General features: G+C 39.8%; 1 protein-coding gene across 2 annotated transcripts in view; it reads right to left on the bottom strand.

Annotated features, from left to right (window-relative positions):
- The window catches only part of ClC-a (chloride channel protein 2), a 625,116-nt gene that overhangs the window by 105,097 nt on the left and 504,302 nt on the right, over positions 1-15,717 (bottom strand). For both annotated transcript variants that reach the window (XM_067141103.2, XM_067141101.2), the window contains exons 14-15: positions 9,875-10,012; positions 9,672-9,792 (exon numbers count right to left, since the gene is read on the bottom strand). In XM_067141103.2, the coding sequence (XP_066997204.1) occupies positions 9,672-9,792; positions 9,875-10,012 (259 nt within the window). The remainder of the gene's footprint in view (positions 1-9,671; positions 9,793-9,874; positions 10,013-15,717) is intronic.

Below are 15,717 nucleotides of genomic sequence, written 5' to 3' on the forward strand. Positions count from 1 at the left end.
TGAACAGTTGAGATTTACAATTATATACATAATTACACAAGAGCAGCTTGGTGCGCAAGGATAAAAAATTCTAGTACCAAGTGCGTCCTGATGTTTTAGAAGTTGGAAGAAGGAATTAGCATTGACATTTCAGAAATATGTAGAGCGGTTTATTTTAGTTAAAATCACCGGGGGTAGGGAAATATTTCATAGCCAAATGAGGTTTTATAGGCATCAAGCTGAAAGTTGTCTGGTTGCAGCACCGAGATCGGTACGGAGTCTGGTCAGTGTGGATGGAGATTCATGGGTATTCCGTGCGTTTGAATGGCAACAATGGTGACAGTTATTAGTGGGTAATTGCTAATTAGGAAAATGTTGCGGGTTGAAACTTTCGCTTATTCTTTTAGTTGACTTCTGTAGCATCGAATGTGATGTGAAGACATCGGTGTGAGATGCCGGTGAGACAAATTGATATTGTTCCGTGGAATAAAGTATGGCGGACTTCGGGATGAAGTTATTGTTTTTTACTGGTCTGGTGAGATAGAATAGAGTTGCTTGTGTTGTGAACTGCGGTGGAGAGATTAGAGTATACGGCAACTGCAGAGTCAGAGCGTTGTAGCTGGGGTGAGGCATCTTCTCATTCTGACTGCGAAGAGGAGCCGTAGTGGCACGCCATATTCGTACAGCGCACAGTGCCGATGTGCGCTGTACGAATATGGCGTGTAATTATGTTTACATTAAGTTATTCTAGTAAAATATGACTAATAAAATGCATAAATCTTCATTCTATAATATGTTCCTTTCATTTCAATAAGGAGATTTTTTAAAAACATTGAATATTTCAGTTTGGATTAACCAGACTTTCGGATTAACAGGACTCTAGTGTATATTACTCCTATAACCGCAGGCCTGCAGTGTATTCCTACAAGGATGTAGAAGTAAACAGGAGTGAAATACCAGCACTCTGTTATCTATATAATTAAGTCAGAAGGATGAGGTGAGGAAGTATATAAGTTGAGTAACGCATGGTTGATAGTTACTGTGGCAATCTGATGGACCGAAGCCTAGCACACCCATCCTCCGCCGGTCCCCGCGCCTGTAGGCATACAGCAGCAACCCGCGTGAGGCATGTCGCAGGGAGCGGGATGAGAGTCTGGGCTGCAAAATCAGTCTTTGAAGCCTTGTTCTCAGAAATACGTCCAACGTCTTTTCTCAATCGCTTTCAAGCTGGCAAATGAAACAATGTGTCAGATGCTTACAATATAATGTGCTTTAGATTTCCATCGCTCACATTTGAGGTTTGGGCTTCACTGATGGCCTTGGTAGCCCTCAGTATATGCCACTGGGTAATAATAATAATAATAATAATAATAATAATAATAATAATAATAATAATAATAATAATAATAATAATAATAATAATAATAATAAGAAGAAGAAGAAGAAGAAGAAGAAGAAGAAGAAGACATATACTGAGAAGAAGTTACCCAATTTAGTTTGGGTTTTCTGTGGTTTCCCAAGGCCGATTCCTCCACACTCCTAGGCCTTTCCTATCCTATCACCACCATGTTGGTGTGTCGGTGCAACGTAAAGCAACTTGCAAAAAAAATTAGTTTTCAAATCTGAAGGAAGTAAAATAAAACACTTATATGGTATGAACACACACACACAAATGAAATGCATATTCCAATTATAGTAACCAAAACATGCTGACCATCATAGTATTAAGAAATAATCTCGTTCCTAGGACCAAATAATTTACAACTCAACCGTACATGTTAGGCCTGACTGCCGAGAGTTATAAACCGGCTCAAAACTTCAGGATTTAGAGTTTAGATAATGAGGATGTTTTTGTTATCTTATCTTCGCAGACTACTGGGTCCTCAGAACTGGCTAATTACTTCAAAAGCCTTGTTAATTGTTTTGAGTGGCAGCAAGGTACGGTTATTATTGGAACAGCTTGGGAAACCCACATTCTTTCAGAAATAACTACCGTACTCCTATTGACGAAAGAAGCTCTGCACGACGACGGCCTAAGTTTGGAATATCCCTCTGTAATGTAAATAATACTGTGTTGTGTGCTGTAGCTTTATCAATATGTAACATTACTCTTCATCTACTGAAGTAAAAATCAGTCATGGGCCCCTCACAAACCATGGGCCTCCCCTGCCGCGCCAGGTCTGCAGGGTCCTTATCGCTGCTACTGCTAAGCCTGCTAAATTATGTAATCAACTTTGCCGCTCATTGGGTTACATGTGCAAAACCTACTAATTTTTTTATTTCAACCTGTTAGTTTTTTTCATTTCAACACAGACGTTAACACCATATAAGGTATATTTTTAAGCAGTGTGGTCAGCCTTATTTCTTAGTCTTTGTTGAAGTTACCAACACTGTTTTTCACTGCCTAATCTAAGAATCTCATCACAGCCAGTGAGTGTTTATTTCTGCACTTGTGAAGGAAGGTGGTTGTTGTGAAGTTAGTGTTGTTTTGTGGTGCTCTTACCCAAAGTGTTTTAGGGTTATATAGAATGAAAAGGACTGATTGCATTGACAGAACATTGAAGTGGTAGCAAATGTCTGTAATGTAAACTTTCTCACAAACTCCAAGGGGACTGCTACGAGACTGATCATGCCAGGAAGATGAAATAATGACCAGAAAAGTGGAAATGAAATGTCAAAAAGAAGGAAAGGCAAGTTAATGAACTTTAATATAATTTAATTAACAGTTGGTGCATGTGTGAACATAACCTATATAAAGTATTTTTTTGCCACTCAGGCACACACCAAAATGGTTCCCTGAAGTGCCAGTCTGTATGCATAAGGGTTCAAGTTTCTGCTGCAAAGAATTGAATTAAGAAAATGTAAGAAGAAGCTTTTTACAAAGAATGGAAGCTACAAGCACAGAGCGCTTATATCTTGACATATAGTTTGGCATCATTGCCAAAAACACTCATTGCATGGAGCAATCAAAATTTAGTGAAACACTTCATCTTGTGGTAGCCTCTGTGGCTCAGGTGGCAGGGCGCTAGCCTCTCACCGCTGAGTTCCGTGGTTTAAATCCCAGTCACTCCATGTGAGATTTCTGCTGGACAAAGCAGAGGTGGGACAGGTTTTTCTCCAGGTACTCCAGTTTTCCCTGTCATCTTCCATTCCAGCAACACTCTCCAATATCATTTCATTTCAACTGTCAGTCATTAATCATTGCCCCAGAGGAGTGAGACAGGTTTTGGCAGCCGGCATAGTTCCTATCCTCGCCGCTAGATGGGGGCTCCTTTCATTCCATTCGTGACCCGTTCAAATGATTGGAAACAAGCTGTGGATTTTCATTTTTACTTTATCTTGTCAAAGAAAGGAGAAAAAATTATGGAAAATGTTCCCGAGAGCCATGATACATTTTTGAGGATTTTAACATTAACATTTAACAACAACATGTTAAATGTTAAACGTGTTAAATGTTAACTGGTGACACCATCAACATGTTAAATGTTAAATGTTGAATACTCTTTCATTTAACATTGTGTCCACACTTAATAAACATGTTAAATTAGACTTCCTTATTCTATATAGAGGTAGTTCATTATATCAATTTGTGGTAATACATTTAGGTGGTGTGTAGTATTTTCAAACAAGGACAATGGACTCAGATGAAGAGGATTACCAGGCGAGTTGGCCATGTGGTTAGGGGTACGCGGCTGTGAGCTTGCATCCGGGAGATAGTGGGTTCGAATCCCACTGTCGGCAGCCTGACACATCCCTTTCCTATCCCACCATCGCCATAAGACCTATCTGTGTCGGTGTGATGTAAAGCCACTACCAAAAAGAAAAAAAGATGAAGAGGATATGGCCTTCGTTATTGCCACCGTTTCTTCTTGTTATGATTTAGAAATGCAGTTTTATTAGGCACATTTCCTCCCCTCATCCTGGTCATTGCTTCAAAAGCAAACCATTTTGAAGTATAAACTTCGTCCGCTCCCGCTCCCAACTTCCGACATTTTACAATTCTCAATTGTACTGGGAGCGGAAGGATGCTAGATTTTTTTGATGCACTCATGGGAACAATTATAGATAATTTAGAGTTCCTGGAAACTGTCGGCTTTCTTCCCTTTATCTCTGTATTCCTTTGATGAGATATCCCACAAACAAAGCATTTCTATTATATCATTCATTAAGTCCAGATTAATCTCCTTGCTCCATTTCTGACTATAAATTTGAGTACCAGAATAGTGCAGAGAGAACGACATACTGTATGTTCGCGTACTGTATTTGTAGCTTATATCAAAGAGAATAAGTGTTGCAAAGTATTGTAAGTATAATCCTACTTCACGAAAAGCACATCGTTTGCGTCATTTAAGCTATCTGCTGGCATGAAAACAGCACGGAAGCTGCCGAAGCTGTGCCGATATCTCACGAACAACGAATTGACTTGACACGTTTTCCACTTGGAGCAGAAAACACGCCAACATGTTAAAAGTGTTAATCTCAACATTCTGAGTTAACATGCCAAGTCAATTGGAAGACAATCATAATATACATGTCGATTATAACATGTTAAATTTAACATGTTGGTGTTAAATCTTAATCAGTGGAGACCGGCCTTTACAGATCGGCAGAGACAGATTACATCAATTATGTGAAAGGTGCTTACAGAGAGTAGTAAACCTGTCTGAAACATTAGGATGAGATGTAAGAACCAAGAAATATGCTGAGAAAAAAGCCAATGTACCAGGCAAATGCTGGCACTATACCTTAATTAAGGCCACGGTCGCTTCCTTCCCACTCCTAATTCCTTCCTATCCCATTGTTGCCATAAGACCTGTCTGCATCGGCGCAACATAAAGCAAAAAAAAAAAAAAAGCAAATGTGATCAAGAACATTAAAAAATTCATTTAAAATGAAGATAGAAAAGCAGCTGGGACTGATAAGATTTCTGGTTGGGATAAAGTGCCATATCTGAAATACCTATTTGTTTACTGTTTGCATGAGGGAGCAATACCAAATTAATGGAGAGTTGTAACAGTAGTCCCAGAGGAAAGGGTGATAAACATGAAGCTTGACATGTGTGTTTGAAGGCTCTGGGAAATAATTATTCCTGATTATATTCGTCATTTTTTGAAATTACTTATTGGTTTGATAGAAAACAGTTTGGATGTAGGAAATGCCATTCCAGTGAGGCTCAACTTATAGAATTCCAGCAAGATATAGCAGATATTTTAGGTTCAGGAGGTCAAATGGGCTGTACTGATATTGACCCAAGGCTTTTAACAGGGTGGATCATGGTAGATTACTGACAAAAATGAGGGCTGTGGTAGAATATCGACAAGAGTAAAAGAAAAGGAGACACCATAGATGAGAAGGTGAAAGAAACAGTGAACGAAAAGAAGAAAGCTTGGCAAGAATGGAATAGAGATAAAAAAGAAGTAAAATGAAGTATATTGATAATAAAAGGAAATGTAAGGAATTGGTAAGAGAAGAAATGTTGGGAAGAATTTTTTTGATTTTTTGCTATTTGCTTTACACTGCACCAACACAGATAGGTCTTTGGCGACGATGGGACAGTAAAGTCCAAGGAGTTGGAAGGAAGTGGCCGTGGCCTTAATTAAGGTACAGCCCCAGCATTTTCCTGATGTGAAAATGGGAAACCATGGAAAACCATCTTCAGGGCTGCCGACAGTGGGATTCAAACCCACTATCTCCTGGATGCAAGCTCACAGCTGCTCGACAGTAACTGCACGGCCAACTCGCCCGGTTTGGGAAGAATTTATACAAAAGATGGAAAGAGATGGAGCTGCCAATAAAAGAATGCTGTATGGAATTATATGAAGTAATAGAAAAGGTAGAGTTTATACAAAGCTGATGAAAGAGAAAGGTGAAGAGTTGATAACACATCCATAAACAATAAAGAGAAGATGGAAAGAATATTTTGATTAACTGCTGAATGTGAGAAATTGTGCAGAGGAGACTGCAGTAATGCTGTGTGATGACTCAACAGTAGAAGATGCTCCGACCAACCGACCGACCAACCGACCGACCGACCAACCGACCGACCTTGATCTGCATTTAGGGCAGTTGCCCAGGTGGCAGATTCCCCATCTGTCATTCACCTAGCCTTCTCCTAAATAACTGAAAAGAAACTGGACTTTTTTTTAATATCTCCCTTGGTAAGTTATTCCAATCCCTGACTCCCCTTCCTATAAATGAATATTTGCCCCAATTTGTCCTCTTGAATTCCAACTTTATCTTCATATTGTGATCTTTCCAACGTTTAAAGACACCGCTGGTTGTTTAAAGGGGCCCAATATCTAGGTCATCGGCCCAGTTGAACTGGCAGTCTGTGAAATGGAAATGGGAAATGTACCAGGAATGGATGAAACAAGTGGAGACAGAAAAGTGTCCCAGTTGATTGGGGAAAGGGAATGATAATACCAGTCTTCAAGAAGGGAGACAAAAAAAAATGTGTGATAACTACAGAGGAACCAAACTTTTTATCACAAGTGACAAAAATACTGGAAAGTATATCAGACAGGAAAATGAGAAGGAAGGTAGAAAGATTGTTGTTGTTGCTATTTTGCTTTACGCTGCACCAACACAGATAGGTCTTATGGCGACGATGGGGTAAGAAAGGGCTAGGACTGGGAAGGAAGCGGCTGTGTCCTTAATTAAGGTACAGCCTGGTGTGAAAATGGGAAACCACGGAAAACCATCTTCAGGGCTGCCGACAGTGAGGATCGAATCCACTATCTCCTGGATGCAAGCTCACAGCTACGCACTCCTAACCACACAGCCAACTCGCCCGGTAAGGTAGAAAGAGGGTAGCAAGAGGAACAGTATAGTTTTAGAAGTGAAGATCTACAGTGGACCCAATCTTCAGCATGAGGCAATTAATGGAAAAGAGTTGAGAATATGGAAAAGGTCTGGTTATGACATTCATAGGCCTGACAAAGGCATACAATAGTGTTCCCAGGGAGGAGGTTTGGGAAACCATGGTCAAAAAGAGACTGGGTACACAAACTGTAGAAATGGGGCAAGTAATGTACAAAAACTGTGTCAGCAGCATACAGATTCTGTTTGGAAAGACAGAATGATTTAGAAATGAAACTGGACTAAGACAGGGGACTGTACTGTCACCTTTTCTATTTCTAACGGTTGTGGAAAAAATTTTAAAGGAGAGAAAGGAAGCACATGGGAATAAGAAGAAGAATTTATTCCACAGTCTTCTTAATGCTCAAACTTCAATGTTTTCTTTCAGCTTAATATATGTATGAAATATATTTGTAAAAATGTAATCCTGAATAAGTTAGTATTAAAAACAAACTGCCTTGCAAATGTTGGAAGTTGGTAGAAATTCATGCAAATTTTGTTTGAGAGATTGTCTGGCCTGGGTTACCTCCCTATGGGATGGAGTAGACCATACAGCCGGCAACTCAACGCTGAGTGTTGGGCTGTGGTAAATATCCTGGATTGATGGCTTCAGGCAGAGGAGCTTCTTTAGGTGGATATTGATCTCCCAATGGAGAGAATACCACTGAAATCCAGCAGGCAGTGTCTGTACTCAAGGTTAGGGGCAGTCTTATTGAAATTTGGCAGATAGGTATAAAATACCTTTGGATATAACAAGCCTATATATGAAACATTCAGGAATGGAGTTCAATGATCCACAGCCTGACGCAGGTGCTCGCTTGACAAGGGTGATGGAAGAAGAGAAGGAGAGATTCTTGTAAATTGTTTTTCATCTCTTCTTCTAAGGGCCAGTTCTACCACCTACTGGTAAAGTAGCGCGTAACTTGCCCTCCGCGTAAAAGGATGTTTCCGTTCGACCACTCCCAGGTAGCGCTATCGGCAGCATAAATTGTAGTTACCCGGCACGTAATTTATTGGCCACTTCGAGGGCCCAATAAGACTTTACCTGCTGGTCAAGTTTTGAGAGCTGAACATTATTAGCTGTATTTCTGGTGACATACGACTTGAATTAGCTTAGTATACTGAAAAAACCATGATACTGTAACAGTGATATATTGTATTGCAGGATTTTGAACATTAATGCTTCCCTGGAGTTGCAATGGTCACACCAGCCTCTCGCACTGGTAGCGTAGGGAACACGTTTTATATGTCAAGCTTTCGCAAAGAAATTCTAAAAGGATATAAAATCAAAACCTATTTGGAAATCATTTCAAATGGGCTTTAATTTTCTTTTTTCAGTTTTCAGACACCACGTATAATTTAGTGTATGTATCCCAATTACCCCAAGCTTTCTCATAGCATAATGGCTAATGAGCTCGCTTTATAATACAAGGTCTGCAGGTTCGAGTCTTCATTATGATGAGTCGTTTTTATTTTCATTATTAGCGTTTTATTAATCTGTATGCCTCTTTTCATATGTTCTTTTGTTAAGAATATATTTCATTGCAATGTTTAATCACAATATTATGTTTTGTAGGAAAATACTTTATATGCGTGCTAGTTATAGAAAGTGATGTTATGATTAATATAACATATAGGACTGTCACCCAGGTAGCATATTCCCTATCAGTTGTTTACATAGTCTTCTTTTAAATGATTTCAAAGAAATTGCAAACTATTCCACACCCGAATTCCTCTTCCTATGAATGGATATATACCCCGATTAGTTCTTTAACAAAACCTTCCTACTGTATGAAGATAGGGTAAACATTAGAATGAAATGCATTATCAATAAATGGAAGCATGGGGAACTAAACGAGGTCACAGAGCTAGTTGCAAATAGAGCATCATGGAGATACTTAATAAATTCACAGAAGCCTGCAGATAGAATGCTCAAAGGCAGTAAGTCCGTAAGGCAGATGTGTGCGTATATACGTATACGGAAGCGCATAAAAAAGGGTTAAGAACAACGGCAGGGAACGAAAATAAATTTTTTAATGCAAATTAGGAAGACAATGAAAACCTGCGGTGCCTTCTATTAAGGAGCGAGCGACTTGACCAATCTACTACGAGAATACCTTCCAAAAATGCTGCCTTACATGACAGGTTATAACTGGAGTAAAAAAATGTAATCTCGAGATTTTTAATCCCAATTAGGTATTGATTTTGAAGCTCATAGATTAAAATCATGAAAGCTTGACATAAATCATTGCCCATAACTCTTAAGACTCCCCTTATTAGGCTTTTTGGTGATAATCAGCAGATGCAAGCACAGGAAAATAAGACAATTGAAATGAACTTCATACATCTGACGATAGAAAGCACCACACTCGAAAGTGAGAAGTCGCTAAAAATCAGTCTAGCCAACTCTATATATCGGTGTCTAGCTCCGGGTAGTTACTCAGCGCTTGCGCAGAGGTGGTTGCATGCAAGGCAAAGTACCAAGTGTATTTCACCCCCAGGTAGTTTAGCTCCCAGGCAGCTGCCAGCCACTTTACCAGCAGATGGCAGAACCGGCCCTAAGACAGCAATGAAGTGTGTGTGATTTTGATTTTGGAGACCTGTTAGGGATATGCTAGATGGCCAAGTAATGGTCAAAAATGAGTAGATATCTGCAATAAGGAGTGACACAGAACACACATGGTGACTGCTTACTGGCTTAAATCCAGTATTACAGCTGAAGCATCTTTTCAAGAGAACTGTGAAGTTAGGGCAAGTAGCCGACATTAGGAGTAAGCAAATTTCTGGAATTTCATTTGATATAACTACTTAAGATAATCCCAAAAATTATGTACCGTTCTTCAGCCTCCTTTTGCCATTTTGCTGCCACCTGCATTCGACGTTCCCTCCCAATTTGGCGTTCTATCAATTTGATGAGTTCAAGGCGTTGAATTGATCCAAGAAGTATCATAGATTCTGTAAAATAATACTGAGTGTTAGAGCTATGAACTTCAATTTTACAACAATATAAAAGCAAGTACAATATTTAAGGAATTACCTGGACTGTCTACAAGAGGAAATCCTTTTAAGTTACGGTTTTCTTTCAGTACTTCCTTCAGGTCCTTATAGGTCATACCATGCCAGATATATTTTACATCTCGCACCATGAAATCCTCTACATAGACACTGTACATGCCTGGAAAGGAATTGTTATCAAATCAGCTCTTATTTTCATTTTAAATTGTACTCACAACATAAGAACAGCACATTTATTTCAGTCGGTCGGTCGGTCAGTCAGTCAGTCATTCAGTCAAATCAGTCACCACTGATCTGCATTTAGGACTGTCACCCAGATGGCAGTTTCCCTATCAATTGTATATCTAGTATTTTTTTAATGATTTCAAAGATTTTGGAAATTTATCAAACATACGAAGTCATAAGGAGTGATTAAAATTAAACAGCAGATGATAAAATAATTAAATATAAACCGTGACTATCTGCATAGTATATTAGCACAGGTGGATTTTCCAAAAAAAGTGTGTTCATTTATTTTTGAAGGAGATTCCAAGTACCAGTTTTAATGCCTGTAACATCTTCAGTTTCTGAGAAATGTGTATCCTCATATAAATAATTCAAATCCTTCCTCACTTCTTTTCACCTCCCCACTATCACCCCTTAAGTGGATTTTCTGTAAACAAAATCTGTTTTCTTTTATTTTTAAAGGAGATACTAAATACCATTTTCATGTCTGTAACATGTTAGGTTTTTGTGATATATTGAAGAAAATCTCGCTGATGTAGAATCTTGGAGCTGATGATTCCATGGTTACAACAGTTCATTTCTTTATCCGAATCCTAGAGCAGGGGTAGTGTGGTGCCAATATCTCCATAATGGCTGGTTTTAGGGCCTTAAAAGATGGTTTTCGGGCCCATAGGGCTTATCGAGTTTTGTTCTTTGCGTCAAGGGACTTAAATTGAGCTTTGTCTCCTCCTTGTACAACAAATTCAATATTTCACCTATATTAGCCTAGTGTTTTTATATCTCCCCCATGCCCCCCCCCCCCCTGAAATTATTTTGAAAATAAAATACAGCCCATGTCCGTCAGGGACAATGAATATTAGTAAAACAATTTTTAGAATCGGTCCAGTAGTTCCTGAGATTAGCCATTACATACAAACAAACTTTACCTCTATATATATTGGTATAGAATAGATAAGAATCAACAGAAAAGAGAGACTTATACTAACATCCCAAAAGTCATGGGATATGGGTCTAGTATCGTGTAGGCCCTCCTCTGGCTCGCCCAAGTGCAGCAACTCATCGTGGCAACAATTCCGCAAGTTGACAACACGCTTGTGGAGATTTTCTGACCCATATCACAGCTTCCTGCTATTTGTAGGTGCAATGGGTTGGGATATAGTAACATATCTGAAGTACTTACCACCAAATCCCACAACTCAACAACAGGGTTCATATCAGACAAATGAGGTAGCTACAGCAGTCGCTGAAACTTTTGAGAACACTCCTTGAACCAATTCTGGACAACTTGGGCCTTATGACACGGTGCATTATCCTGCTTGAATATCTCATTGTGGTAGAGGTATGCGAAGTCCATGAAAGGTTGCAAGTGGTTACCAAGCAGTTCACTGTAGCAGTCACTGGATCCATGGATCCACCACATGCTACGTGAACACACACCACATTATGGAGTTACCACCAGCCTGTATGATGCCTTGTAGACAACTGTAGACCATGGTTTCATAGGGCCTATGCCATATCTGAGCCCTATCCTCAGCTCAAAACAACTGGAATAGTGACTCATTGGACCAGTCTACTTGTTGCCAGTCCTCCAATTAGCAATATCACGGGCCCAGGTGAGATGCTGTGCCAGGTGTTAACAGAGGCACTCTGGTTGGTCTTCTGTTGACATTAAGGAACACTGTACTGACCAGCTCGATATGCATCTGGTACCTTCACTCTCAGCTAGTTTGGCCTGTCTGTTACCACGTACAACTCAAGCCAGATGCCACGAACTGCAATCATTAAGCATCTATGGTTGGCCAATGCGTGTATACTGTGTGTGGTAATGCCTTCCATGAGGTATTATCAACCGAGCGAGTTGGCTGTGTGGTTAGTCTTGCACAGCTGTGAGCTTGCACTTGGGAGAGAGTGGGTTCGAATCCCACTCTCAACAGGTCTGAAGATAGTTTTCTGTTGTTTCTTTTTCAGCTGGGGCTGTACCTTAATTAAGACCATGGCTACTTCCTTCCCACTCCTAGCCCTTACCTATCCCATCGTCGCCATAAAATCTATCTGTGTCAGTATGACATAAAGCAAAAAAAAAAAAGGCATTCCAGATACATACATGACAGTGTTGATCGAGATATGTTAAATGTCTACACAACTTCAAAAAATACTGCTATCCCATGACTTGGAATGTTGGTGCATAAGACCTGTAGAAATCACCAATGACAATGTACTTCACTATGTAAAAATTGAAAAATTGTCTGATATTCTTCATACAACATGTCCATCAATAGCCCATGGACAAAAACAGAATGGCATCAGAACTAAAGAAACAGAGTTGCAATATCACCAAGAAAAGTAATAGGATTTGCTTACATTTTTGTATATACTGCCAGAAGTAGCCAAATAATACACAGTTCAAAAAAATTAGGGGAACATGTTTTTGAATGTATGCCATGCTCCACAAAACAATATCTCACACCCAGGTATATTACCCACTAAACATTTATTCTTTACTGTTGAAGTATACAAAAGAACATCAATGGATTCACGTTCACTTTCAGAATACAAATGGAAACATCCAAACAGGGGTGAAAACAAAGTGATAACAGTCCTCCAGGGTAGATTTTTATCATAGTTGGAGAGCTTCAGTATGGTGTATGTCCTCCACGAGCATTTATCACAGCTTGGCACCTCCGTGTCATGCTCCGTATAAGTTGAAGGAGGTCACGTTGTGGTATCAGGTCCCATTTTTCAATGAGAGCCTGTTTGAGGTCTTGGAGAGTCTGTGGTGGAACAGGACACCCACGAACACTTCTGTCAAGCCTATCCCACACATGCTCGATGGGATTAAGGTTGACACTCACTGCTGGCCATTCCATCTCTTGAATGTCCAGTTCTCGCAAGAGAGCGCTGGTGATGCGCGCTACATGAGCCCTGGCATTGTCGTGCATGAGTACGAATTCAGCCAACACCGTATACAGCAACCAACACATGCTTCAGCAGTATCTGCTCGACGTACCCCACAGCGGTAAGATTACCACGGAGGACGACAATCCATCAATACTGATGCCACCCCACACCATCACAGAACCTTGTCCGAATTGGTCGCCTTCCTGGACAACATTTGGCAAGTACTGCTCACCACGGCGTCTCCATACACGTTGACGTCCATCACGCTGTGTCAGGGGAAATCTGGACTAGTCTGTGAGCAACACAGGTCTCCATTGGCGAAGTTGCCAGTTGACATGGATAAGGGCAACAGAAGGTGAGCTGTGCGATGTTGCTGCGTTAAACGGGGCACTCGAACAGGACGTCTGGGTCATAAGGACACTTCTCTTAACCTGTTCCTTACTGTCTGGTCAGACACCGTGACTGCAGTGACCCTCCTGAGGTCTTGTTGCAGTTCTCTGGCAGTTGCTGAACGATGCAGCAACGCACAGATGGTCAGATATCGGTCATCCTGCGGGGTTGTCATGCATCCACAACCTTGTCCAACCCTCCTTGTGAACGGGTCTGTCTCACTGTAGCAATTCCACAAGCGTTGAATAACTGACAGAGAGACATTGAGATCCACAGCAACACGACGAAAAGTCCATCCTTCCTGGATCAAAGTGATGGTCCTTGCGACTTGAACCTCGTTAAGATGTCTCATGGGATGTGCTGGTTTACGTACAATGTGCTCAAATGACCGCAGTAGTCTGTGTACCTCACAATGACACACGGACGCATCAATATTCACATTTTTTTTAGGGGTTACCTGACAGTTTAATGCATGGCTATGCCTACAGATGGAGTATAACTTCAATTTGACATACTCTGAGTAGCTGAGGTCTCAAGGTATGCTGTACAACCATTGGAACCCCATCTACCAAATTAACATTTACATACCAGATGCTACAAAACATGTTCCCCTATTTTTTTTGAACTATGTATTAAAAAAGGGATGGTAACCGGACCTATTCTGCATTCAGCTGTTAACTCTCGAGCACAGGTCAATCATATTGATATGCAATTGCAAAGCTACAATGGCTTTCAATTTATAACAGTTTATCAAGATCATTAGACTAAATCTGCTGTTTTGAAATCCTGAAAAGTTAAATACACAGAAGTAGCTATCAACCTGATTGATAATCAATCAATCAATCAATCAATCAATCAATCAATCAATACTGATATGCATTTAAGGCAGTCACCCAGGTGGCAGATTCCCTATCTGTTGTTTTCCTAGCCTTTACTTAAATGATTGCAAAGAAACTGGAAATTTATTGAACATCTCCCTTGGTAAGTTATTCCAATCCCTAACTCCCCTTCCTTTGAACGAATATTTGCCCCAATTTGTCCTCTTGAATTCCAACTTTATCTTCATATTGTGATCCTTCCTACTTTTAGAGACACCATCCAAACTTATTCGTCTACTGATGTCTTCCCACGCCATCTTTCCACTGACAGCTCTGAACATACCACTTAGGCATAGATATCAAGGATAATTTAATAAAAAACCACCTATTCAATACTTTCCACGTTTAATGTGGTTATTATCTACATGATTTTATGTAGACTTATTTGGTCAGGTACATGTTTCACCCATTATTTTGGGCATCTTCAGCCTGTAAACAACCTTTAGGTCAAGGTTTGGGACCTTTTTAACCAATATAAACATACCAATATATACACTATATACAATATATACATTATATATAATATATACAAACATTAACGAACTCTTAAGATGGGTAACATAAGATAATACAGTTAAGTTTTTTGGTCCTAATCTATCTAATATGAAAAATGTCCAAATGTCCAAGTCAATCAACAATCAATCAACTTTGCAACATTTTTGTAACGCTACTCTTCTGTCGGAAATCTCCCAGAACAAATCGAGCTGCATTTCATTGGATTTTTTCCAGTTCCTGAATCAACCATACTCAAGTTGAGGTCTCACCAGAGACAAATATGCTCTCTCCTTTACATCCTTACTACAACCCCTAAATACTCTCATAACCATGTGCAGAGATCTGTACCCTTTATTTACAATCATATTTATGTGATTACCCCAATGAAGATCTTTCCTTATATTTATACCTAGGTATTTACAATGATCCCCAAAGGGAACTTTCACCCCATCAACGCAGTAATTAAAACTGAGAGCACTTTTCCTATTTGTGAAACTCACAACCTGACTTTTATCCCCGTTTATCATCATACCATTGCCTACTGTCCAACTCACAACATTATCGAGGTCATTTTGCAGTTGCTCACAATTTTGTAACCTATTTATTACTTTGTACAGAATAACATCATCTGCAAACAGCCTTATCTCCGATTCCACTTCTTTACACATATCATTGATATATATAAGAAAACATAAAGGTCCAATAATACTGCCTTGAGAAATTCCCCTCTTAATTTTTACAGGGACAGATAAAGCTTCACCTACTCTAATTCTCTGAGTTCTATTTTCTAGAAACAGAGCCACCCATTCAGTCACTCTTTTGTCAAGTCCAATTGCACTCATTTTTGCCAGTAGTCTCCCAAGATCTACCCTATCAAATGCCTTAGATAAGTCAATTGTAATACAGTCCAATTGACCTCCTGAATCCAGGATAAATGCTATATCTTGCTGGAATCCTACAAGATGGGCTTCAGTGGAAT

Source organism: Anabrus simplex, chromosome 2, assembly GCF_040414725.1.
Source record: "Anabrus simplex isolate iqAnaSimp1 chromosome 2, ASM4041472v1, whole genome shotgun sequence".
NCBI lineage: Eukaryota > Metazoa > Arthropoda > Insecta > Orthoptera > Tettigoniidae > Anabrus > Anabrus simplex.